Source organism: Drosophila tropicalis, unplaced genomic scaffold (genome assembly GCF_018151085.1).
Source record: "Drosophila tropicalis isolate 14030-0801.00 unplaced genomic scaffold, ASM1815108v1 contig_845, whole genome shotgun sequence".
Lineage (NCBI taxonomy): Eukaryota > Metazoa > Arthropoda > Insecta > Diptera > Drosophilidae > Drosophila > Drosophila tropicalis.
In genome coordinates this window covers 5,927,557-5,952,444 of record NW_027173338.1, presented here as the reverse complement: position 1 = coordinate 5,952,444, position 24,888 = coordinate 5,927,557, and the positions used below count along the sequence as shown (strand labels likewise).

The window sequence follows — 24,888 nt, the reverse complement described above, 5'->3', positions numbered from 1 at the left end:
AGGTTGTTGCAACTCTTGTGCTCAGATCGAAAGTTTTTCTTGTAAAAGTTTTTGTTTATTTTCCAATTGTCTCAAAACTGACAACACGACTTCATTGTTGGCCAATCAGAATGGCCAGAAATAGGAAATTCAAAAGACTTCTTAATGATAGAAGACACCTCCAGATCTCTATTAATGACTGACTCAGAAAGTTTGCCCCAAGAGATTGTTGAAATAAAATACAATTTAACAAACTTCCATAAGAAACCCACATATTAATTAGAAAGATGTTCGATGAATCATCAGTGAAATATATTTAATAATTTCTTTAATATTTATTATAGGTACGATTTTTATTTGTTGGTTTACCCTTTGGTCTTTCCCATCATTGTTTCACTTATTGAAAGTCTCACAAGTTAATTTCATTTTAGGACTTTTTCCTTTTTCCTAGTTTTTATGAAGTTCTCCACTGAAAAGTTGCTTTGCCACTCAAGCATAGAGTAAAAGTTTTTCCTTACTCACGCTCAGTCTATCTCTCTTGCCCCTCCACTCGTATCGTATTTTATGGTTAGTCATCAAATAGCTCAATAATTTTTTTATCCACTTAGTTAAGATCTGGCTTCTGAGAGTAGGAATATATATATATTCATCCATATACTGTTGTATTCGTGTATGTGTAAGTGCTTTGTTATGCCATAACTATGTCTTTAGGTTTCGCTTCATCTTCATCTTGGTAAAACTTTTGTGTGGCTGTTGCTTTGTTGTAGTTGTCGTGGTTGTTGCTGTTGCGGCTTTCCACATGCATTAGGAAATGTTAAAATGACATAAAAACAACGCAACAGTCGGGCGACAACAATGTGACACCTGTTTTTTCTATGGTCGCCATTTTGTCATGCTCTCTGCTAGTCTGTGTTTCGGAGTGTAAGCGTATGTGTGCGTGTGTTTATGTCGCTGGCGCATTTAGTGACATTTATGTGCAACTTGGCGTTTTATTTGCAGCTCAATGCACAGTGAAAATTGCTTACTACGGAGTAAGCCATGAGTTGCACTTGTTTTCTCTTGTCCCTTATGTATTTTTTTTTTTTTTGGTGCAAAATGCAGTGAGAGAAGCAACTGATGTGGAAGTTGGCCAAATACAATGGTCAAAAGATAATATCAACCAAGCTGAAGAGTGTAAATTAAATAGACATCAATAAGTGAACCTAAATCGACTTAATAATATGTGAGACAGACTGACGCTATAGAAAATTTCATTTCACTTAACCCGACTAAAATATTACTCTTGCAAATGCATTTAGGAACTAAAACTAAGTTAATTAATATAAATACAGCATGGTATGTTTAGTTGGCGTCAAAAGTTACCCTCAAGTTGATTTCTATTTAAGATTCATAACCAATAACTTCCCTTTGAAATAAAAAGCATCTTAAGAATTATTTCATATTCGAATACCTTCTAAGTATATTGAAGTATGAGGATGTGGTACTTCTTTGAATCGAAACTTGAATACTCCCAAATATTACCAGAGTCATCTAGCGAATGTAAATATATAATTTTTAACTGGCATTTCCAATGAGTGCGCTCAAAAGTAGGCAATACAAATCCTTTTATGGATAATTTGAGTATTGCTTTATTAAGTTATCATAAATTTGTTTTTCAATATTTTCTCTGTGTTATACTAAATTCTCACTTATTGGTTTCAGTGTACGGGGCAACATGAGGCTTTCTACTTTGGCTCTTCAACTACTCCAACGCATATATGACTCGTCTATTACTAGTTCAGTTTTCTCGTTGCTCTGACTTCATTTTTATGCGACTGCCAACTGCCGTTCTGTTTGTGATGGCAATGGCGTTGTTGCATAAAATTTTACAGGTTCTTATTAAAATGTGTCATAAGAGTGATGCTGTTTGCCTAAGAAAGTCTCCGTTCTCCTTCATTTTGTTTGTGGACCAAACTATGCTTGGCTAACTATTACTTGCACTTTTCTCGTGCCATTTTGTTTAAAGTTTTTGTCTTCATGGAAACTTTTCCCATTTGGCTATATGATGGCAGCGACTAATGAAACATAATCATTATGCAATAATTAGCACGCACTAAGGGTTTAAGAGGGCAGGTCGTAGGACCCCTCTACCCCACCTCCTCATATAATCTGTATAGAATATTCCAAGATAAGCTGCGCTCTACCAATAAAGTTGTAAGCAGTTACCACAGCGGTCGTTGGCTAAAAGAGAAAGGGAGACGAAAGGCAGACGGTAGACGAGAAATCTTGGCAAGCGTAAAAGCAGCTAATAATGTAAACAACTCATGGGGTGGAACAACAACAACATCAACATCATCGACGGGGTGGGGTAAGCAAACACTGTTTAAGTATATGTAAAGCCTGTTTTTTTCGTATCCAGGGTGTTGTTCCCCCCACTTGCTTACTTACTTTTTCGACCCTTGTTGTTATTCCCATCATCCACATCGTCATCCTCATCCTTCTCTTGTTGTTTCTGCCCTTGCCTGTTCTTTTTTGTTTTTTTTTTTTGCAGAATCGTCTTGGTCTGGTCATTCTGGGGCCATGAAACTGGTCATGCGACTAATTATGACAATTGTGTTATTTTATTTGTTTCACTTAGTTGATTTTTGAGGTGTCAACAGGGTGGAAATTATATGAAATGGGCAATAAATTTGAACCCAATTGATAATTGAGTGCATTTAAGTGATTGCAAAGTAATTTTACAATGACTTAAGATTTATTTAAAGGATCTGCCAGGAATCAGTATATATATATGAAAGTAATAATGGATTTTTGTTTATAATGTTAAACGACATATGTATGTACTCCATTTCCAAACAATGATTGTCAATTTTTTCTACGTTGCCTGCTCATGACGTATACTTAATCTGGATAATTATGACTGCAATAAAGCTTATCCATATGATATATATATTTTCTCCCTCCATAAACCAAACCTTTCACTGGCCAAGTGCAATTCTAGTTAATTTGGCACTCGATTAACTTTTAAATTAAAAACTAAAACAACAAAACGAAATTAAAAGCAATTGAAATGCGCATTGAGACCAGGCACTATGGCTGTCGAAAAAACTCGAATTCAACGAGAATTGTTGGTCCATTTTTCTCGCTCTGTTTTGCTTTGGCTGGGCAGAAAGAAAAAACTTTCTCAACATTAGTTGGTGTTGGCTGGTTGTTGTTTGAAGTTGGCGCATTTGTTGTTGTTTCTGCTGTTGTATATAAGCGGTCAACAACCAAATCGTAATTTGTGGTACAGTTGGTTCAGAGTCCTAGGCAATAAACGAGAAGGTAGTGCATTCTAAGTCTAAGTGCATTCTGACAATTAATTTGCTATGGCTAAATTCTAAGTAGATATTTTTCTATGAACTGAACTTATTAGTTGGGGCAAGCTCCATTTACTTGAAGATTCCTTTACCGTTTACAAGCATCGAAAGCTAATCCAAAATCCATGAAATATACCAAATGATGGGAAAACTTAATTCAATTTCCTAAATTAAATAATTACTTTGTAAGTTCAAAGTATAATCCAAATATACAATATCACTTTGCGTTAAAATAAAAAACAATTCCAAAGAAGGTTACAACTTTAATATATATAATATAGATGAATATTTTAAACGGTTTTAGTTGACTAGATATTAGTTTAACATTTTAGAAATAATTGTTGCAACTCTATTTGAAATATTAACGAAAATAGAATTTTAAATAATAAGAAAAATACTAATTATTTTTTTTATTATATTTTTCCTCTTCATGTTTTTTCTCTAAATATCATAATCCGTAAAAATATGAGCGACATATGTATTCATATTATTTTAGTGTTTTTATTTTTTTATTTTGCCTCTTTAAATAACACTTAAATATTTTTTCAAGAGTATTTGCAGAGACCGCCTTGGTTTTTTCTCTTTTACAGTTTCTGTTGTTTGTTTTTTATCTGTTTGGAAATTATTTATTGGCATTTTTTCCAAGGATTTTATTCACAGCTTTAGTTTTGCTATTTTTTGCGTTCACATTATTTTTGTTGTCTAGTTTTTGTTTAGTTTTTTTTTCACATTTATTTTATATTTTTTCTCTTCTGGCGTTATGGCATTTAATGCGTTGAAAAATGTAAGAAAAAGGAAAATATAAATACAATTTTTAAAAAAATATTATAGAGAGCTATTAAAATTAGATTTATGCTTTTGAAACGTATTCTCTTAAGCAATTAAAGAAAATAACTAACTATATGACTTATACATACTGGAATAAATTTATACAATTTCTTTTTATCTGGAAGCTTTCCCAAATCCTTTGCAGGGAAATTTCCGTTGGGCTTGCCAAGTTTCCTTGCTTGCACAGAAAACCGCACAAAAAGGCGTTTGAACTCTTTTCAATGATTTTGGGAAATAAATATAAATATAAAGATGACGGCAATACACAACACCCCACACTTGGCCTCGATACAAGGCGAATACTTGTGTTTTGGCAAATGTTTTCGTTTGTTATACCCTCTCACAGGGTGTTAACATTTTGATAAAAAAGAAGCCAAAACAACTTTGAGTTTATTATGGGCTTTAATTATTTATATATAATACATTTACCAGCAATTTAATATATACACTTTTGAGAAGATTAAGTTTTTACAGAGGACAGGACAGAGCATGTTATATTCGGTCGTTTGTTACTTTGATGGCTCGCTTGGCAGTTTCTTGGCGAAACCTTTTGACACTTGAAGGAGGGGAAATGGCATTTGCATTTAGTAATTGAATTCTGTTTTTCAATTTACGCAAATGCCAAGAAAGATTATTTATAAACATATTGAACAATAAATAAGTAAACAATAAGCAAAACAAAACAAAAAAAAAACCGGTCAAGCGAAGTTTAATAGGTGTCAACTGTTTTTCCGGTGAATAAACAACAGAGACTAAATTTGGATAAAGGAAAACATATTTCGGACAACAATTGAACAATAATATAAACGCTTAATGCGTTACTTTGGTTTTTCTTTCGATTGCATTATAGTTTTAGGGTATGTAATTATAAAGAGATTAACTTTTTCATACATTTTGCGTTTCATTGTTTGATTTTTGGTTTAAGTTTAAGTTTACTATAGTTTGCAGATTTTTGAAAATATATATTCCCATATTTGATGTTTAAAATTGTTCGCATAATCTAGCTGGTAAATGGCTCAGTCAGCTTTAAATTGTCAAGAGCAGCAACATCAGCGACTTATCAACTATCCACACGTTTATCAGAGCGGAGAATTTGCTGCCCCCAGTTGTCTACTTTAGGCACCACCCTTCATCATTTCACCTCCAAACCGGCCCCAATCCTCCCTTCTGCAATCCCATTCAACTTTTTATATCCTTCACACATCATTCAGCTACAAATTGCTGCCGGCGAAGAATGCTCACATAGCTGAAGCTGCTTGAAATCTATTTGGGAAAGATAAAGAAAGCAACAAAATGCGACGGGGAAAAATGGATATATACAAGTATTTGTGCGATGTGTATAGATAAGACGGGAGTGGAATGTCAACAACGCTAGCAAAGGAGTCTGGAGACATCATGGTTCGTGTCCAGGCTGCGTGTCCATTTCAGTTAGCACGTGCCACAGAGTTTTATTATCATGGAGCAGCGGCAACTTTTTATTATCTTTACGCTTTTTGTTTTCCTGCAGCGGACTTTAACACTTTTTCAAACTTCTGACCGTAAATATGAAGCTAATGGAGTTTAAAGTAGTCGACCTGGACTTAAACGGGTAAGTGGTTTGAGTAACAGGCCAAACTGTGGGCCTCTGGCCCAGTGGATTTTAACGATCTTGACCCACGATAAGTTTTCTCCTACATTATCGTAAAAATCAACTTTCGATATATGTCCAGGATGATGGCTCGTAAAAGGGCAAACTGCTTTTAACACAAATTGCAACACGTTGGCTAAAGTGCAGACGGGTCGTCCGGCTAGAGTCTGTCCCCTCTTATGACCAGTCACTGATATGAGATTGAATTTTCAAGATGGGCATAAAGTGACATAATGTGACAATTACCAGTTACTTGTAGACTAAGAGGTTATAGTGATTAAGTCACTTTCTGTGTTTGTCTATTAAAATCCGTTGTGCGGGGGTGTAAAGGAAAAAGTAACCTTTACTTGCTATCGATCTAACAATTAGTCAAATCAGAGAGAACTTTATAATAATCAAGAATTTATGTAAGTTTTTTTTTGGAAACGAACATGCATTACCTAATCAAACTTTATTCGGAAAAGGTCATCATTGGTTCAAGTGATTCAAATTTAACCTTGGGCTGTGAAAACTTAACCATATAGCCCTTTATATTCATCTTTTAGCTACAAATTACCAATATATTTCTAAGATTTTACTAAAAATCAATGTTGATTTCGTGATTTTTACTAAAGTAATAAAAAATTAAAGACTAAGTTTAAAAAAGAGTATGCAAGGGATGGCAGCTGATACTTCTATTTGAAGACTTAATTTTTTCAATTCAAATCAAAATGTACCTATTATTTTTTGGCTAAAATTTCTTTCTTAATTGAGAAATTTTATATCATCTCTTTGTTGTGTATTCTCAAAAGTGTTCTAGGTGATCATGAGATTTTAAGCCAGTTAGTCATTAATTTTAATCAATTATTTCAAATATGGCTTATTGATTATGTATTCATACTTATTATATATTTAAATTTTAAGTTTAATTAACATCAATGCACCTAAGCGTACAAAGATGAATTTCATAGTAGGTTGACATTTAATATTTATCTCAATCGACATTGGGAAATATCATACATTGTATACGAATATAAAGATAATGAACCAATTAATAGTTATTTAATACAAAAAAAGTTTTATTGGTTTTGCGAGGCGTGGACGAAATGTTAGGACACTCTTAAATAGCAAGACAAATAAGTTTAATTTTTAATTTAAGTATGTCTTATTTACAATATTAACTTACATTAATACCTTCGTTTTGTATATTTGTAAGGTTTATTGCATTCCAGGATTATAAATATATTTAGTCTAATTGGCAACGAGTGTGTTGGGATTCGAAATAAAATTAAGAAAAATAAATTTCTCCATTTATTGCATACTGAAAAAGCAATATAATTAAATGAATTTGTTGAAAAAGTTAATTTGATTACAAAGTTGATATCTTTCGAAAATTTCTTATTGTTTTTGCCTTGCACTTTGCCAAACTCACTTTGAATAAGTTTCAGCCACGCCCTCGTCTCACACAACTCTCGTAAGTATACATATGTATGTATATGTATGTGTATATTGTTTACAACAACTTAAAGCCTATGGGAAAAACTTTTGCCTTTGCCTGGCATTCATCTTGGCTGTGAGTTTTCATTTTCGCCTTTCGTTTGGTTTTCCTCCTATGCCATTTTACACTTTTGCGGGCAGACAAGGCGTATGAATAATTAAATATGCACACAAACAGATACACAGAGAGCAAAGGTAAGGCTTACGATAGGTTCACACATATCTGAGACTACACTTTGTTCACTGCCGCACTTATTTTTCAGTTCAACTATATTCTGTCTTAATGCTTTTGTATGCCCACCCGAGGGAAGGGCAATATTACTCCTCACCGTCATTTGCATTTCTCATTACGTTTCGTCTCGTTGCCTTTCTACGGTTGGAGTTGACAGCGTGTCACTATTTTTAATGAGTTACTTGCCAAATTCTTAAGTTTTCGAAAAAAGTGCAAATAAATTTAATATATTAATATAATGGCAGTATAAATCCGGAGGAGAAGAAACAATTTTATTACTGTTTAATGTCTGTGTGATGGTTCAAGATATACCACAAATAACTATGTTTAAAACTTAGATGGGTAAGAAATGTAATCTATTTTTTTATAATACTTGAGGTGTTTTGCAGGTGGAAAGCCTTTCAATCAGTCAATTCATTTTTGCTTCATTGAGTCACAACTAGTTTGAGCGATGAATTGAAATTCTGGAGTTATTAATGATAGAGTTGGTAGTTCATGAAATTACTATATAGAGAACCTGCTAACCGTTTTCACATATATTCTGTTTTTAAAACTTGTGCGTTATAACAAACTTGTGCATTTTATTTCAACTGCTGTTGAAAAAAACATAAAAGAAGTTAAGACAGACTGGCATAAACTTTTACATCGGCCCGATTGATGCCATATGCATACCAACTTGTAAAAAGCGCATAGTCTCCTTCGGGAAAAGGTAAAAGTTCAGAATAGTGATGGTTCAAAGTGCTGATTGTGACCTTATCCACAATAAGGTCATTCTGGAAATGGAATAAGTTAATTAAGATAATCTAAAAACCAAAATTACACTATTTACTTTAAATGGACAGGTGTGGTTCATATTGGAGTAGGGCTCAAATTGACTGTGGAAAAAACGAGCTACTGGATTTTTGTTTCTAGAAGCGTGATATTTACAAGCATCAATAGTAATATTATAAAGAAAAGGTTTATAGCGACTTAAGCGTTTCATAAGTGAAAAATTAACCTATTAAAATCAAAAAGAATGTACTGAGTACTTAAAAATTTTATTACTTTCAGACAGTTTATATATTTACCGAAACATTTGTAATTGGAATTTTATGCAGGTTGACTTTAAGTGAGAAATATTTATAGCTCCGATTCACCGATTTTAAATAGCAATATTCAAATTCACTAAAGGTTTTGTCCAGTGAAGTACACTTAATATTTGTCAGTTCGAATTTTGAAGAGACCTGCAATGAAGTAGATGGTAGATTGGATATACTTTTGACTTGAATAAAGTACCTGCATAAAATTGTAGAATAAAAATATAAATTTGACCAAGACTAAATATTTAAACAACATTTTAACTGATGATTTGCTTTTTAAAGACTGACTATATTCGACATCAATTTGGGAAAATATATTCAGTTAAATAAGTTCATTTCGTTCAAGCTCATCGCCTTTTAATATAATAAAGCGAAATTGGTGCCCAATATTTTATGAATCATTAAACATTAAACATAAAGTTCGATGAGAGTTAAACTTTTAGATAGAACTCATTAAGTTGAGCCCCTGAATATATCAATCGAAAGTAATGACGAATGATTCGAAAATGTTTTACTAGCTTAAAAAGAGCTTCAGAAAGAAATATGTTTATTACTCTATCTGTAATTATTTGAGATATTCTATATAACAATAATGTTGTTCATATTTATATTATTTGCTAATTTTGATTAGTTGACCTCGACGATTTTGGTTCTTGTTCTCTTTATTTCATTCTTTCATAACGAACTTACCATAATTGTGCACCCTTCTTTCGGTTGGATTATGGGGAAAAGGCTTCAACTCTTTTGTCATGACATTTCTACTGATTTGTTTTGTATGCCAAATGCGGCATTGAAAAATTTACACAACAAAATGTGCTCAAAAGATAAAGGTCTTTCTTTCTTTTCCTTATTCCTTTTTTTTTCCCGCTTTTTGAGTTTTTAACAAGATTTCCTCCGACAAAAGCAAAGGGCAAATACCAAGCAAAGCGAATGACTACGTGTTCTGCGTCAAAATGGCCGCGTAACAAGAAAAAGCAAGAAAATATATATATATTAAGTCAAAATGCGTCTTGTTCCGTTATTATTAACTTTTTTCTCAGTTTCCCTTTTTAGGAAAAAGTTTGGTGGCCAAGTTTTTGCCGCCCTTTTTAAAAATAAACTAAGTACAAAAGACAATACACAAGTATTGGGAAAAATTGTTCTCTGTTTATTCTGCAAGTCATGCATAAAATATTAAATTATTAGCTGAGAAAAAAACTGAAAGAACAACGAATGACAATTGATGGCGTCAGGGGGTTATCTTTAAGGAAAAAAAAATATAATTTTTTTTGCCTACACGACTCTAATCTGAATTCATCATGAGTTTGGAAAACAAATCCATCTCTCTCTGGTGAAAATAATTTTTCATATATTTCATTGGGCAACCATTGCCAATCAAGTGTATTTTAAAGCCAAGCATGATCACTCATGATAGTTTGTCACGAAAATCAAACTTGTAATTTCGAATGGTCTGCTGGCCGATATAAAAATTTTTAAAAATTTGCTTAAAAAGTGATTAAGTTTTAACTGATAGAGCAGTTTAAACTATAATTGTTGTTTAAAATGTTTTGTTTTGTATGACATATAAAAACTGTAGACCGTAAATATCTAATAATTTATTTTAAATACTCGGAACATAGTTATGATATAAATAATGTGCCATTTAAGTTATTTTATTACTTTAAGAAGAAGTTTATATGAATTAACATTCTGGTATTATGTATCAATTTCTGTAGTAGTCTGTCTATTTTTAAGCTCAATAGGACATACTAGACTTATCTTATACGGTACTTAAAAAGTAAAACTGATATTGAAAGCATTTAAAAGGAGACATCATCCCAAAAGGGTCATAGTTACAAGTTCGAAAACTTTGCGGTTTTTGATAAATTTTCAACCAATAAATCCAATAAAATGGGATAGAACATTTTGGTCCAGTTTAATATTTGAATATCACAAGAAAGTGCAGAATTGAGCTCCAGATAAGACTCGGGCTTAAAAAAAAACATGTTTAAACTAACACCATCATGAACGAAAGCAATAACCACCTGGCCTAGTGGTAACATGGCGAAATAGGATCATAAATTCTCAACAATTTATAATTTCACACCTACTACGACGACCATAACGAGCTGAAATGGAAGCAAAGGCAAATGGGAAAAGAAGAAAAAATAGAGGGGAAAAAATAGGAAAAATGAAAAGAAAATAGGCTAACTATTTGCCAATGTGCATAGCTCTGGCTTGTCAGTGGCAGGAATGACAAATGTTCGTTAGACAGGCAGGCCGGCAAAGGCTGTAACATAGCTGACAGAAGACGTGTGGGTAGAGGATTGCAGGGGAAAAAGGCTGGGCGGGTCCTTCCTAATGACAAATGCCGTTACAGCGTTACAGCGAGCTTTGCATGTTTGCCCAATGTTAATCATAAAATCGGTCCAAAAACTTGAGTGGAATGGCATTGCAAAAGCATAATGAGTTATGCTAAAGTCTATCCCCCCGCCCAAATAGAAGGAAAAAACAAATCTAAAACAGAAAAAGCTAAGAAAAAGATGAAATGGTAAATGAATTTGCAACAATTCCTCTTGAGAATTTATGCTGACATTTTTGTTAGGTATAAGACGTTAATTAAATGGCTGCTGTAGGAAAAATCAACGTGTTACAGGGAAATTTATCCCCTACCTTCTATGCCATGCCATTTCATTCATTTTTCGCAACATAATTCCGTTGGCTCGTTGCAGCCTTGAGCATAAAAGCGTTAAAAATAAATTGTGGCAGCTATTTAGGCGCCGAAGCGATAGATAGCACGGCTAATGGAAAGCTGGTGAGCAAGAGACCAGAATGATTTATATCCTCTATGATGACAGAGCATGCAAATTGAAAAGCAAAAAAAGGGCAAGAAAAAACCTAGTCAGAATGAATGGAATATTGCATTTTTTCTTTACCCGGTTGATTTAATGGTACTCATAACTGTTAAATGCCTCAAAGTGAATATTTTTAGATGGCAATCAGAATCATTTGTACTTAAATAAGAAAACGAATAATGTATAGTTATAGTTATTAGTTTCATTTAGAGATGTATCAGTAATGATAATTGCAGTAACTCATCAAATCTAAGAATATCCTCGTGTAGATAGAGTATAACATTGAGACCAAAACCTTAAGCATGTGTGGGCAGGCAAGGGAAGCTGCCTTCTAGTAACCATTTATCGTACTCAAAATTTATATATAATTGTAAATCAATTGAAAAGTTTTACTATTCTTATTGAAAACTTGAACACATAAAACTTAGTTATGAGTAAACTCAAAGTAGCCTTTGCTAATGATAGCTTATTAATATAAATACAGTTAGTAATACTTTTTCTTAAATGGTTCAAAGGTTAAACATGCATCGTGGCATTTGTTCAACGAAACTTGTTATAAGGACTGTATTACTTATTATTGTGCTGAATGTGTTCTTTGGATTACGCCGATTATTAATTTCACACGGTCGACCAAGTTCCTTTCATCGCTTAATCAACCATACCCAGTTTCGCCTCCAACAAAATGGCGATTATTGGATCTTTCACGACTTTATAGTACCTTTGACAAAACAACTGGATGCCAATGAGACCATCACATTGACTACCCATGGCAACTATTTGGATTTAAATAAACTAGAATGGCTGCTAATGCGTTGGAGTGCTCCCATTAGTATGGCTCTTTATGTTGAAGATGATCATTTTGAGGCAACTCTTAATAGTATTCAGCACATCAAATACTGTTCAAGTTATGGCTTTATATTCGATCAATGGGTATCGGTGCAACTGGTTTTTAATGATAAGCAGATACCAAAGAATTTGCGAGCCCTGACCAATAAACAAGAGAAGGAATTTCGCTGCTCCGTTCCAAATCAAGTTGAACAGTCAAATAATAATATCCCACCCAAACGTGGACATATCGATTATCCTTTGAGCTTGCTTAAAAATGTGGCACGTTTGAATGCTAAAACATATTTCATTCTTGCCACCGAATTGGATGTTTTACCTACAAGACAGTTGGCTAAAAGTTTTCTAACATTTGCGAAACTTTATAAACCTGCACAACCATTGCGAACGTAAGTTTTCATCTCATAATTAACTGACCTTAAGAGATTTTTAATTATTCATTATTTAGAGTATATTGCATACCCATTGTGCCGCATTTTGAGCCCAAAGGTCCTGAAAAAAGATCAGAGTTGGTCACTCTCATTGCAAGTTATATGAATCACTTAAATGGATTCTATAGTCTTAAGCCTAAAGATAGAGATCAGTTGAAATCTTTAAGAAATTGGTTCAACTCTTCAATATCAGATGATAAAATTGGAATATATCGAGTGAGCAAATCTTCAGATCATTGTGCAACCTATATAAGCATTAATTCATATGAACCTCTTTATGATCAGCGATTAACTGAGTCACCCTACATAGATAATGGTTTTAGGGTGAGTTAGCAGAAAGATTTCTTTGGCCGTTTTATCGAGCCAAATAATTGTTCGGTTTTTTTCCAGCACCAAGTTCTAACTGGACTGAACTTTGATTTCGTTGTACTCAATGGCACATTTATGACTCGTCGTCGAGTTGTCTGGTGGAATGAGAGCGAACCGAGTTGTTATGAAACATTAACCACAGACAAGGCAAGCCAAAAGGCACACATTTTAGAACTAATCAAATTTAACTCACTCACACTTTGGCCTCGATACCGCTAATACAATATTATTGAGAGCAATAAACTGTGGAATGGCATGAGACCACGACCAAGACCATGAGATGACTTCAATTCGACGACTCTTTGGCACTTAATCAAATTGTCTGTCTGCTGCTTTGCTTTTGGCATTGGTTTCTACCCACTTACCTCCTCGCAACTTCAGTTACTCCACAATTTTTACACAATACTCTGCGCGTGTATAAGTATTTTTAATGCCATTAGTTGTGCTGAGTTTTAGTTTTCATTTGGCGTCATTTTTCATTTTCTCCTCTGGCATTTTCTCCGAAGGCATACGAAGAGATAAGCAAGTGGTTTTGCCTTGTGGCCGCACGTTTGCGGCTCGAAGCGAGAATATTTTTTTTTCCTTAACTAGTTTTCTTTTTTTTTTTTTTCTGGGATGAAGAATATATATGTATATATATATGGATTCTTGGTCATTTGGTATGGTTCAGCTACTCAATAAAGTGCTGACGTTAATAGCTTAATATATTTTGGCATTCCTCTTCCTTGTTGTTTTTGGTCTCTTTTGGCAGCATATTCTAGGGATAGAGTTAATTGGCAAATGGTGAGGAAATAATTAAATAAGGATCGCCTTTATTTAATAATATATTTTTTCAAAAAATAAGAAATGCACTAAGGACTTGGCCCTTAATATAAAACTAAGGAAAGTTTGCCCATTCATTGGGGAATCACCACGGAATAAGACTTTGAATATGCCAAAACCTTTAAAAAAAAATGTCTAGTTAAAAATAAAGAATATTTGTTTTCATTTCATTTCACGTAAATTCATAAGTTATTGCTGTTAACCATTTTTGGCATTCATTAGTTACGTTCTGGTGTTTGATAAGTTATATTAATTAATTTTGCTAATTTAGCAAGAATTTCCAATTACCCATTGTGTATAACAACCACTGATAGAGCTTAACTAGAGAGTAATAACCATTTGAGGTCTCCTTTTTCATGTTAATTTACATTTAATTTAATAAAAAATATGATCTTTTCTCTCATAAATGTGTTGACTTGACTTCCGTTTGAGCTTAAGACACTTGCCAAGTTATTTCCATCTCTCCTACTGTTCAGTTGCCATGCATAAATTTCCATTTGCCAACTTGGCACAGGAGGAGTAGATGGGGGACGAGAGACGAGAAGAAGATTTTTGCGCCTACAATTTACATAATTTATTAACGAGACTTTGAGCGTCAACTTCCGTTGGGTAAACTGAAAGCCGGCGCCGGTCTCGACCACTGAGTAGTCAACCCACAAACACACAAGGACGAAGGACGTACTCACCGAACGCTTGGCGGCGGCATAGTGTAAATGGGTGTGAGAAGTCTCATGCATAATTAAACACGTAATTAAGCATTATTATCAACGTCTGATTTCAGTTAGAGTAGGCATCGGGCAGCAGGCCAGAGTTACGGTTACCTAATGAGTTTGAAACTTTCTTTTTTCTTTCACTTCTCATTTGTGTTTTCTGCCATTTCTTTTTGTCCCTCTCTTGGTCTCCCTTCTTGAGCAATCAGACAAGCCGCACGCATTTGATTTGTATCCAAAAAAAGAAGAGAAAAACAAAGAACCTTACAAGTTTGCTAATGAACATTAATTAATTAGGATAGCGTCTGAAGAGGAACAGTTTGAACGTGTTTCACTTACAGAAATCTTCACATGGAATCTTTGTAGACAAATTATCAAAGACAATGTCAAATATCAAGTGTGTCTATAAAGGAAATGACAAAAAAAAATTAGAATATTGTAAGAAATTTGTGATCTTGGTTAACCGCTGTCATCTCTAATTTTCTCTCTCTCTCTTTGATTAATAGACCATTTGTGGACAACTATAATTAAAATGTAATTTTAAATATTACCCAACTTAAATGACAAACTTTTAGCTTATGTCTGTTTCTCTTACATTTATGTTAATTTCTCTATTATTATTATGAAAATCATTTTCAGTCATTTCAATATTCAGCTAAATGTATGTTTCTGGTATATTGCATATTTTGTGGCCAGTACGGCCGTATGTGTGTGTGTGTGTGTGTAGCAACAAATTTGCTTATGATAAAAACCATTTGGTTGGTCATTAATTAGCCAATAACTACTACAACTAATGAGGCCCAAACCAATAAATGCAACAAAATGCATTACAAAAACTCTATATTAACATTTATTTAGACTTGGCTAATTTCTAATTTATTGCAAATGGTTTGTTCTATCTCTTCTTTTCATTTTGCATATATTAAATGCTAATTTTTCCATATTTTTCACACCTTCTCGCGGAGCTTAGATTGCGGTTGGCTCCTGTGGCGCATAGCGGGGTATCTTGGTTCTCTCACATAAACATTTTAGTATTTAGTATGGTGGTTAACTCATAATTTATATAGTTAGTTATGATGGAATTTGACTCATGCTGGGAAGAAATACCGTAAAGTATAAATCTAAATATTGATGACAGTTGCCTTGTTTTTCATTTGATTAGAACCTAAAGTTTTCGGAAGTAATGATGCAATAGTGGAAATTTGCTCCCCAAAAGTATGCAATTAGCAGTCCAGGAAGTCGCTTTTTGAAACATAAATTGAAGTGTGGGAATATTTTGTCGATAAAAGAAAATCATACAAGCGAAATTCCTTGTAGTTGGATACAAACACAGGGAAAGTTATGAATTTGAATTATAGTAAATACTTGTCCTGCCTATTGCATACTCTAGGGGGCATAGCCCACGAAATATTCCTACAAACATCAATTTATTCCCAGGTTTCTATAAATAAATCTTAAAAAAAGGTCTTTTCGCTTTGAAAAGAGTTTTTTTCGATTAAACAAAAGTTTGCCAGGCAATTTCTCAAAGACCAACTAATGACTTTCACTTTAATTTGCAATGCTTAAATATTTGCATTAACTTTTCTTTCAAGACTTTCGCAGTTTTCATTGCAGTTTCTTCAACTGGACAAGTTTCATTTAATCCAAGAAGAACCTTGTGACCTTCACATCGAACATCAGCTTCAGCATCAGCATCAGAATGAACGCCATCAACGTCAGCCACTTGGCTGTTCAGTTGGAAGTTCTTTTTTTTCTTTTTTATTTGGTCAACTTTCTTTGTTCCAATTCTGGGTTATACTTTTCATTCTTTTCCATTTTCTATTTTCCTATTTCTCTATTCAAGGCATGACCTCAATGGCGACGACAGTATGCAAGACAGAACCAAAACGAACTAGGCAGAAGCAAAAAAATGAAAAATAGAAAGAAAAAAAACAATTCAAATAATAATCAAAACTTCAGTGGAGGCGAAGTTTCTATTTAATTTTAATTAGAAAAGTTTTCAACTTAAATTCAACTTGAGTAAAGGCATTTACTTGCAATTTTTCGGTTTGCACAAAATTATATGTAAAACAAAAGAGAAAAAGCAAAGCTGCCGAAGAAAGTGAAAGCAAGTGAAAAGATGCAGGAGTTGTAATTGAAAAGCAGCAGCAGCAGGAACTACTTAGTCTGCTTAAATAAGAAAACTAAATGGCGGCATTTGAGAGGCTTTTACTCCAGTCGCGGAGTCTGAATCCAAAAACCACTCAATTGCGACTTGACTGCAACCATAGGCTTCTCATCAAGCTCATCCAATTGCTGTTAATCAAAGTAATCAGTGCGATTCAGTCAACGGACACGCTTTTGCCATTTTCTGCTTTTCCTATTTTGCCTTTCCATTGGCAAGAAAGCAAAAAATTTACCAGTCCAATGATGAGTGTCGATTTTCCCCCCCCCTTTATCCTATAAGGCAATCGTTTGGTGCATTTGAATTCAACTGAGGACCAAACCAATCACACTTCTCCCTCTCTCTCACTTCCCCTGTGTGTGTGTGTGTGTATGTTTTTCCAAACTGTAATTGCTGATGGGGATTATTTTCTTCATTTAATCAAATCAATTTCTATATTTTTTCTCCGACAATTAAAATATTTTCTTTAAGCTTAGCTGGATTATATTTTCTAATATATGTTGAAATTCAATTAAATTTAAGCTTTTGTTTTCTATTCTACTTATTCTTACAGTAAAGCTTTAAATTTGCAAAGTTCTTTTTTCCCAAAATACGTAGGAAATAGTATAAAATGCAAAACAAAAGAAACCATAAAAGCGATAGGATGCTTCGAGAGAGGGGGGAAGAAATGTGCGATAAAAATGCAATAAAAAGCCGACGGCGTCTGGACCAATGTAACAAATGTTCCCGCTGTGTATTGTAATCACTCAGCCGACTACTTTTTTTGCGCTGGCAAATGGGAATGGAAATGGAAATGAAAATGGCGTGGGCAATGGGGGAGGCGAGACACTAAGACCTGTGACTGTGGCAGCGTTTATCTTTAAAGCGATTGTGTGAAAGGGTTCTAAAACTGTGGTCGGCTTTTTTGTTTATAAAAGCAAGAGGAAAAATAGAAGCTTCCCCTTTATTTCATGGCTTTTTTTTGTTCCTTTTGTCGAGAGAGAACTTTCGCATTAAATGCATTAGAGCAAATGAAAATTTCATTATGTTTTTCTTCAACCGTGATACTTATTTACATATAACCCACAGGTAACAGTATCAAAAGAATTTGCTTTCAATTGGCATTAGATTTGACCAGGCTTTCATTTAATTATATGCTGTCTATTGGGAAATACATCGATGTACTTATATTATTTTAAACGCTTGGCAATCATTGTTCAGAAATCAAAAATTAATAACCATATTTATCTACATATAAGCTATACAATTTGGCGATTCAGGCCTTTATTGGAGAGATAATGATTTCATTTTTTGTTCCCAACCTTTCTTCCTGCTTTAACTACAATGAAGCTTCAGGGAGTTTCAAGTCAATCCAAGTAAACGAGACACAATGAGAACACTTAACACTTTGCCCAGTTATAAGTAAGTTGCCAACAACCAAATGAAGGTTCCAGCTACAAAACAGGCTTGTTGCAGTAAGGACAGCTTAGTCTACTAGCAACTGGCAACAGTTTTGCCACAGTCTCCTCTAGTGGAAAATTCTTTGTTGTAGCTCTCTGCATTTATGCCCCGTGGCCCTCATCATGCCTTCAAATTGGCAGACTAGTTGGCTGCCATTCTCATCCATATCACTGACATGTGTTGCGCTCTTTCTAATTTAATTAAAATCAACTTAAAGCAGATTCAACATGCAGCATGTAGCATGCAACATGCAGCATCCTCTGCTGCACTAACCCGTCCTGAGCCAATTTGTTACGCTTTTAATTTGTTAATTCATTTTCTAGCCAGAAGTAAACGAGACGGCCTCAGTAGAGTGAGAGGCAACTCTGCAGAGAGAGAGAGAGAGAGAGAGAGAGAAAGAAAGGCAAGGCTCGAGCTAGGTTCAGGGGATGTGGGAGAGAAGGAATCTGACTGGGAATTTTATTTGCTGGTAACATTTTTACGCCCAACGTTTTGTGGACTTGCAACAAGTGCAGCAAGCCGATGTGCCTGACCTGCCCGCCTTGCATGAATGCACAAACACCCACCCACCCCTCTTCACACACATACACACTCACACCACAGACACACTCACACTTTCCATCGCTTATCCACTATTTGATTTCGTTTGTTTTAACTGCTTTCACGTTTCTATTTACCCTTTTCTCTTTCTTTTTTTGCCCCCTATCCCTGAGCCTCAGCATGAAAAATGGCAAAACGTTGTTTATTTGCTTAGCTAACAGCAGTCAGAAGCGGCACACACACACACCGACCTCCCCCTACAATGCCTAGCCACCTCTTCACACCCCGTTACACACCTGTGAGCTTTAACTCAATAAAGTTGCATTAAATTTGTATGCCTGCTTAATAAATTTTATATTATTATTCTTCCTTCTTTTTCTCTCCTTCTTGTTTGAACTTGATATATTAACCCGACGCAAGGGCGTGTCAAAGGCGGCTTTTCCGTATATATAATCGAGTTGGGGTCGTGCATAAGATATCTATATCTAACTCAGGTCATGTGTGTACGTGTGTGTGAGTGTGTCAGATCTCATAAATTGCTTGCTAAAAGAAACCTTTTTTGCAATTTACGCAACATTTTCCACATTTTCATTGCATTTCCTTTACTTTGTTTATATCGAACAGGCCACAGGGAAAAGAGTATTATAAACTGTTATAAAAGAAAATACTATTAACCTTAAGATATTTGCATAAGACTGTGAATTAAATAATTCAAATTTTAAAGTTTAATCTCTTCTTTACTCTTTATTAATAACAAAACAATTAAAATTCATATACATATTTCTCATATCATTAAGTTTTTTTCTCTATTTATCGTTTGCTTTATTGTTGCTTAAGAGTATACAAAATTCGTTGATTGAAGTGTTCAGAATTGATGTTGAGTTTTTCTTTTTTTTCCCTGTTTGTGGCTGTTGTTGTTTTGGTTGTTGTTTATTAAATTAAATTTATTTGCCTGCATAATGCCAAGACTTGCCGACGCCATGTGGTATGCAACATAATTTTTTATTTGTTCACAGCAGGCGAGATGGGAAGCGAGAAACAAACAAAACAAAAAGAGAAATCCAGTGGAATAGGTCTTCTGCTTTAAGACAATTTAAAGACACAGGTCACAATGAGAATAAATCTCAGAGATGCATTTTCAAGTGGAAAATGCCGCAAGAGCCAAAGCCAAAGCCAGAGCCAGAGCTAGAGGATAGAGCAAAGTGTAGGCGAAAACGGAGAACAGGGATAAAGAGAAACTATAGAAAAGATTGGCATGGCAGCTATAGCCAACCCATGTCCACAAAATCCATGAACAATTGACTCACTGCAGACAATTTCTCAAATGGTCAAGTCGGACTTGGTTTTACGTTTTTTATGCTCTGGCCATCATCTTTTTTGTATTTCTCATTTTCTCTTTTGTTACTTCAGATGTGTGTGTGTGTGAGTGTGTCTGTTATGTGTGTGTATGTTCGTTTTGAGTAAAGGAAAATAGCTGGAAACAGCTTTGTTTTCGCTTAGTGAGAAACAATCTACCGGCAAAAAATTTTGGTATCTTGTATATACATTTTTTGCTTAAACATTAGACAATTTACAAATGAAATGTTAAGTTATTCTATAGAGAAATGCTTTGAAAATTACAAAATTCTAGCTTCAGGAAATCATTTTTTATATTATAAGTAGTTTCCAATAAGAGTAAGGCTGAAAAATTAACATTAAATCCTTTCAAATGGTTAAAAAGTTTTTTATGGGCGTCGGCTTAAGTTTCATGATTTAGAACAAAGAAAAACATTTTCTAAAACATTCTTTGACAGGAGGACCTCCCTCCTAAAGAAATAGAATAGAACTTTAGATTCCAGAACAAGTGAAGTGCAGAGTTTAATTGATTTCTCTAATTAAAAACTAAAATTATGCATAAGTCCAAGATTATAGCATTTATATGTAAAGATTTGTAATTGAATTGAAATCAAAGGAGACACATCAATTATATTAATTGTAAGAGGTTTTAGCATTTTGAGCTTCTGTCATTGAATTATAAATCCTTGGCATCAGTAGACTAAAATTTAAAAGGGTCTTTAATCCCTTTTGCAAAAAGCAAATCCATTCTCAATTTCTTATCGCCTTTGGTTTCCCGAGTCTCTTTTATGTTCTGCTTTGTGTATATTATTTTCAACTTTTTTTGTGTTGCTGCTTGACCGAACCTGAGCAAAGAGCAAATAAACAGTAGTTGCAGTTGCAACAACAGCTGCAGCAGCAGCAGCAGAAGCCACTCAATCAGCTCAGTTATCGAGGGGCACTTAATAAACGCAATTAATCCAATTAAAATGTCATGTCTCATTAATGCCTATTAAATGCACAGTGTGCGAAAGAGACGGACGAGCCACAGCATCAATGTTGTGCAATTAAATAAATGCACTTAAATGAAATACATATACCGAAAACAAGAGAGTGAGAGAGAAAGACGGTAGAGAGAGAGGGGTAGTCAGAGAAGATGATTAAATGTTAAGGACAAGCCAATGATATGGCAAAATTTACACGCCACGATAAACATCAGTGAACAATTAAATAACATTACGAATGAGTCGATTTCGGGTAGGCTATAAGTAAGGTTCATTTCACATTCTCTGCTTTCGCCTCTTGATTTAAAAAACATTGTAATCGACCGTGTCAACGTATTTTGGTCGCTTATGCTTTCCTCTTTCCGTTTTCCACCCTTTCGGCATTGACTAATTAAATGTGGCAATAATGCGGCTTATAACACCAACAGCACACATACATATGAGCTTCATTTCTGTGTGTGTGTGTGTGTGTGTGTGTGTGTGTGTGTTTGTGTGAGGTCGCTTTTATTTATGTTGTAAATATTTTTGTTCATATTTTTAACATTATTGCATTTCACTGAATGCCGCAAAGTGTGCAATATGCAATTAATATGCGTAATTTACACTTTGTTTTCTAGGCAACGTACAAAATTAATCGTTGTCACTTATGTCTGGTGAAATACCTGCAAACGAATTTAACAATTGAACTATATAAAAACGAAAAATCCTGAATAAAAATCAGTATTACAAACGGTAAAGAACTGCGGGCCAAAGTGCAACTTTTTTTAACGAGGCGCCAAAAGGGAACTGCATTAAATAATTGCATTCAAATGAAATAATCGTATAGTGAACCAAATAGAGACAAAGAGGAACTGATTTGTCAAAATTGTGTCTATATTCTTTATTTATGTATAAATTTGGTTTCCTTTCGTTTACTATTAGTTATTTTGTTTTCATCTATGTGTGAGAATGCCTCAAAAGCATCCACTTCGCTTCATAGGAATACAGAAACCGTTTTCGACAATAAATATTTCTCTCTTTATTTCAACCTTTTTTAAAACCTTTTCTATTAGCGGTTCTACGTCTTAAATGAAAGCTACTTTGATTTGTATTTTTATTATTTCAATATAGTTGAGACTCTGCCGTGGTTTTAAGCTGGTAAAAATCGAAAGGCCTTGAATGCCTTGCCACTCAAGGACTAGGTCCTTCATACACACTCACAATTCAAGTCACTATCAAATTTTTGTTCTAGCTTGTTTGTTAAGTTAGCTAAAGATTAAGTTACAGAAAGATGGGAAAAACTTTAATACAGTTTTCATCATTGACTAAATGGTTCAATAAAAGCATTATTAGATGTTTCAAAACTAACATAGTTTATTATCGGTATCAACATATTAAACTTGTCTCTTTATTTGCTTGGTGACGAATCACTTAAGAAAGGAAACCAATCGATTATGCCAAAGAGCTATTAACTAACCCCAAGACAACAATGCAGAGCCTATAAATACACAACCCATGTGGCCAAAATCATCTACTAAAAACCTGCTAGCCATGGGTTTCTTTAACTTTCAATCGACTATCCGGCAATGTTTTGGTTTTTGGTATGAACAAGTTAAATCCTATAAAAACATTTTGTTTAGTAAATTTATTTTGTAAACGACCTTGTCAACAGGATGATGAACACGTTTTACAAATATTTGCATTGGTTTGTGTGTGTGTGTGGGTCTTTGTGACTTGGTCTACATGTGTACAGTGTGTGTGTGTGTGTGTGTGCTTACGTGCGTCTATGTGTTGTATTGTTTATTTTTACTTGCTGTGCAAAAAAAGAAAAAAAACGAAATCAGTTTGCCTCGATATAAATTTAATTCAATTAAGAGATTTCCCATTTGAAACACCATGGCGAAAACCTCTATTAACATTTTGCAATGGGAAAACTTTTCACTAATTGCTTTAAAAAACAACAAGAACAACACCAGCACAAAAAAAAAAACAGACTCAAAGTTCAAAATCAGCAGCAAAATGCAATTAGCACTTGAGAATGCCAAAGGAAAACAGGCAAGATACCAGAGCCCAGTCCCAGGACATGATGACAATGACTCCTTGTCCTGTTGGTGCCAAGTGGAAATGTCAAGAAAATGTGCAGCAAGCTAATTAAAAAACTTGCGGCAACTAAATAATAATTTGATGCAACTATTCCACAGGCTGTGAAGGAAAATTGTAAGCATCTAGGTGACAATGGGGAAATTTGTTGGCATTTCTACTGCCACTTGGAAATTGACAATTTCGTAATGCAATAATTTGACAGAGGAAGAGGAAGCGACCGCAAAATAGAAGCCGCAAGATGCCAAAGAAAAAGGGTGCCACAGAATTGCCCACAAAAGCATAAACAAGACGAGACAGACAAAATGTCGACTGTCGACTGTCGACCAACAAACTTCTTGGCTTGCCTCTTGGCGCTTCGAAGTATGCTATAATTTTGTGCCATGGAAATGAAGTTCCTTTTTGCGAAAATGAAAATGAAGATGTCGACAGTTGAAGCATGAAAATGAACAATAAAGGCAAACAAAGAGTTTATAAATTTAACAGCATAAATTGTGAGGCTATCACAATCTATTGAATTATCCAAAACTGAGAAAAGTTTTTAAGTTTCTTGATCATTTTTAACACAAATATTTATTTTACATGATACAATTTCTTCGTCTTAGGAATTTAAAGTCGATTATACTTTGGCATATTTAATTTAATTTCTTAATTTTTATAAATGTTTTCAGAATTAGTAGTTATTTGGAAACAATTTTACCTACTAAGAATAAGATTGTAACACTTTTTTAAATAAATTTTACATTCTATCCTTATATAACCAGAAAACTGCCTTAGGAAAAGCTTTCATCAAAAGTGAAAGAGAGAACATCAAATCCCTAAAGAGAGATACCGAATATTGTATATTGCTTGCAATTAAACAATTAAAATAATAATAAATAATTTGTTTAAAAATTGATCAATAAATCATTATTGTAATACTAAATTACTATTTAATTTTATGTCATAAAGCTACCAATTAAAATAAATTGTGTTATCAACTCAACAGTCTAGTATATCAAATGCCAATTAATGACAAATTAACTGTTAATTCAATATATGTATTTATCTATGGTAAAAATTAATAAATTCCTTTAAATAATTTAATGAAATATTTCATAAAACACTACATCAAGAGAATGAATATGAATTCAATATAAAGATAAATCATTCAACATTAAAAATTAAACTACATCAAGTTAGATAAATAAATTATCTGTTAAAATGGTGTTTAATTTATTATTATAATCATAAGCAATAAATAATTAAAATTGAAATTTTAAAATTTACCCAATCTCATGACTTTCTTAAATTTGGTTTTGGGTCAAATCGAAAAGAAACCTTTAGGCTAATTCATTTCCTACTTTTCATTTGGCATCCTTTCCTGTTTGTAGGCAAAATTCCGTTTATTATCCTGTACCTCAAAATTGACTTGTTTACCCCAAATGGCAGAGGCAAAAACAAAATGGCAGGCCAACCAATACCAAAATGATTAATGCCCGCTGTGTCAGCCCAAAAATATGTTGCCTGTCTGCACTAACAGATACACAGATACAGATGGCCATGGCCAGAGGCGTAGCCCGAATAAAACTTGGCTAACTTATGCTGATTATAGCCAAACATTGCCCGCAAGTTATTATCAAATGTCTCCCCAGAGTAATATATATCTAAAGTGAACACTATTCTTTCCATTTTATTTATTTTTCGTATCGTGAGGTTTTTTTCCTCTATGTGTTTTTGTTTTTGTTTGTGTTTGTATGTTTTTGCTGCTCGTCCAGCCCTGGGGCGTTGCAGCGTTTA

At 33.9% G+C, this 24,888-nt stretch overlaps 1 protein-coding gene and 1 long non-coding RNA gene across 2 annotated transcripts; one reads left to right on the top strand and one right to left on the bottom strand.

The window, feature by feature from the left end:
* Window positions 1–8,097: 8,097 nt before the first annotated feature.
* Window positions 8,098–8,761, bottom strand: LOC137580743 (uncharacterized). Its single transcript, XM_068294860.1, has 4 exons — window positions 8,756–8,761; window positions 8,548–8,703; window positions 8,310–8,477; window positions 8,098–8,253 (listed from the first exon to the last, which is right to left on the bottom strand). Exons 1-4 carry the CDS (start codon window positions 8,759–8,761, stop codon window positions 8,098–8,100), a joined length of 486 nt encoding a protein of 161 aa, XP_068150961.1.
* Window positions 8,762–12,852: 4,091 nt separating this feature from the next.
* Window positions 12,853–13,199, top strand: LOC137580233 (uncharacterized). The gene is made up of 3 exons (XR_011032982.1): window positions 12,853–12,883; window positions 12,953–12,991; window positions 13,058–13,199. It is a non-coding gene; the product is annotated as an uncharacterized lncRNA (long non-coding RNA).
* The last annotated feature ends 11,689 nt before the right edge of the window (window positions 13,200–24,888 follow it).

What these genes read in the sequence shown, in the direction of transcription:
- LOC137580743 (XM_068294860.1), bottom strand. An exon ending in TTCCAATTACAAATGTTTCG is followed by an intron (nt 8,478 to 8,547) that starts GTAAATATATAA and finishes TGATTTTAATAG; the next exon opens with GTTAATTTTTCACTTATGAA. An exon ending in ACCACACCTGTCCATTTAAA is followed by an intron (nt 8,254 to 8,309) that starts GTAAATAGTGTA and finishes TTCCATTTCCAG; the next exon opens with AATGACCTTATTGTGGATAA.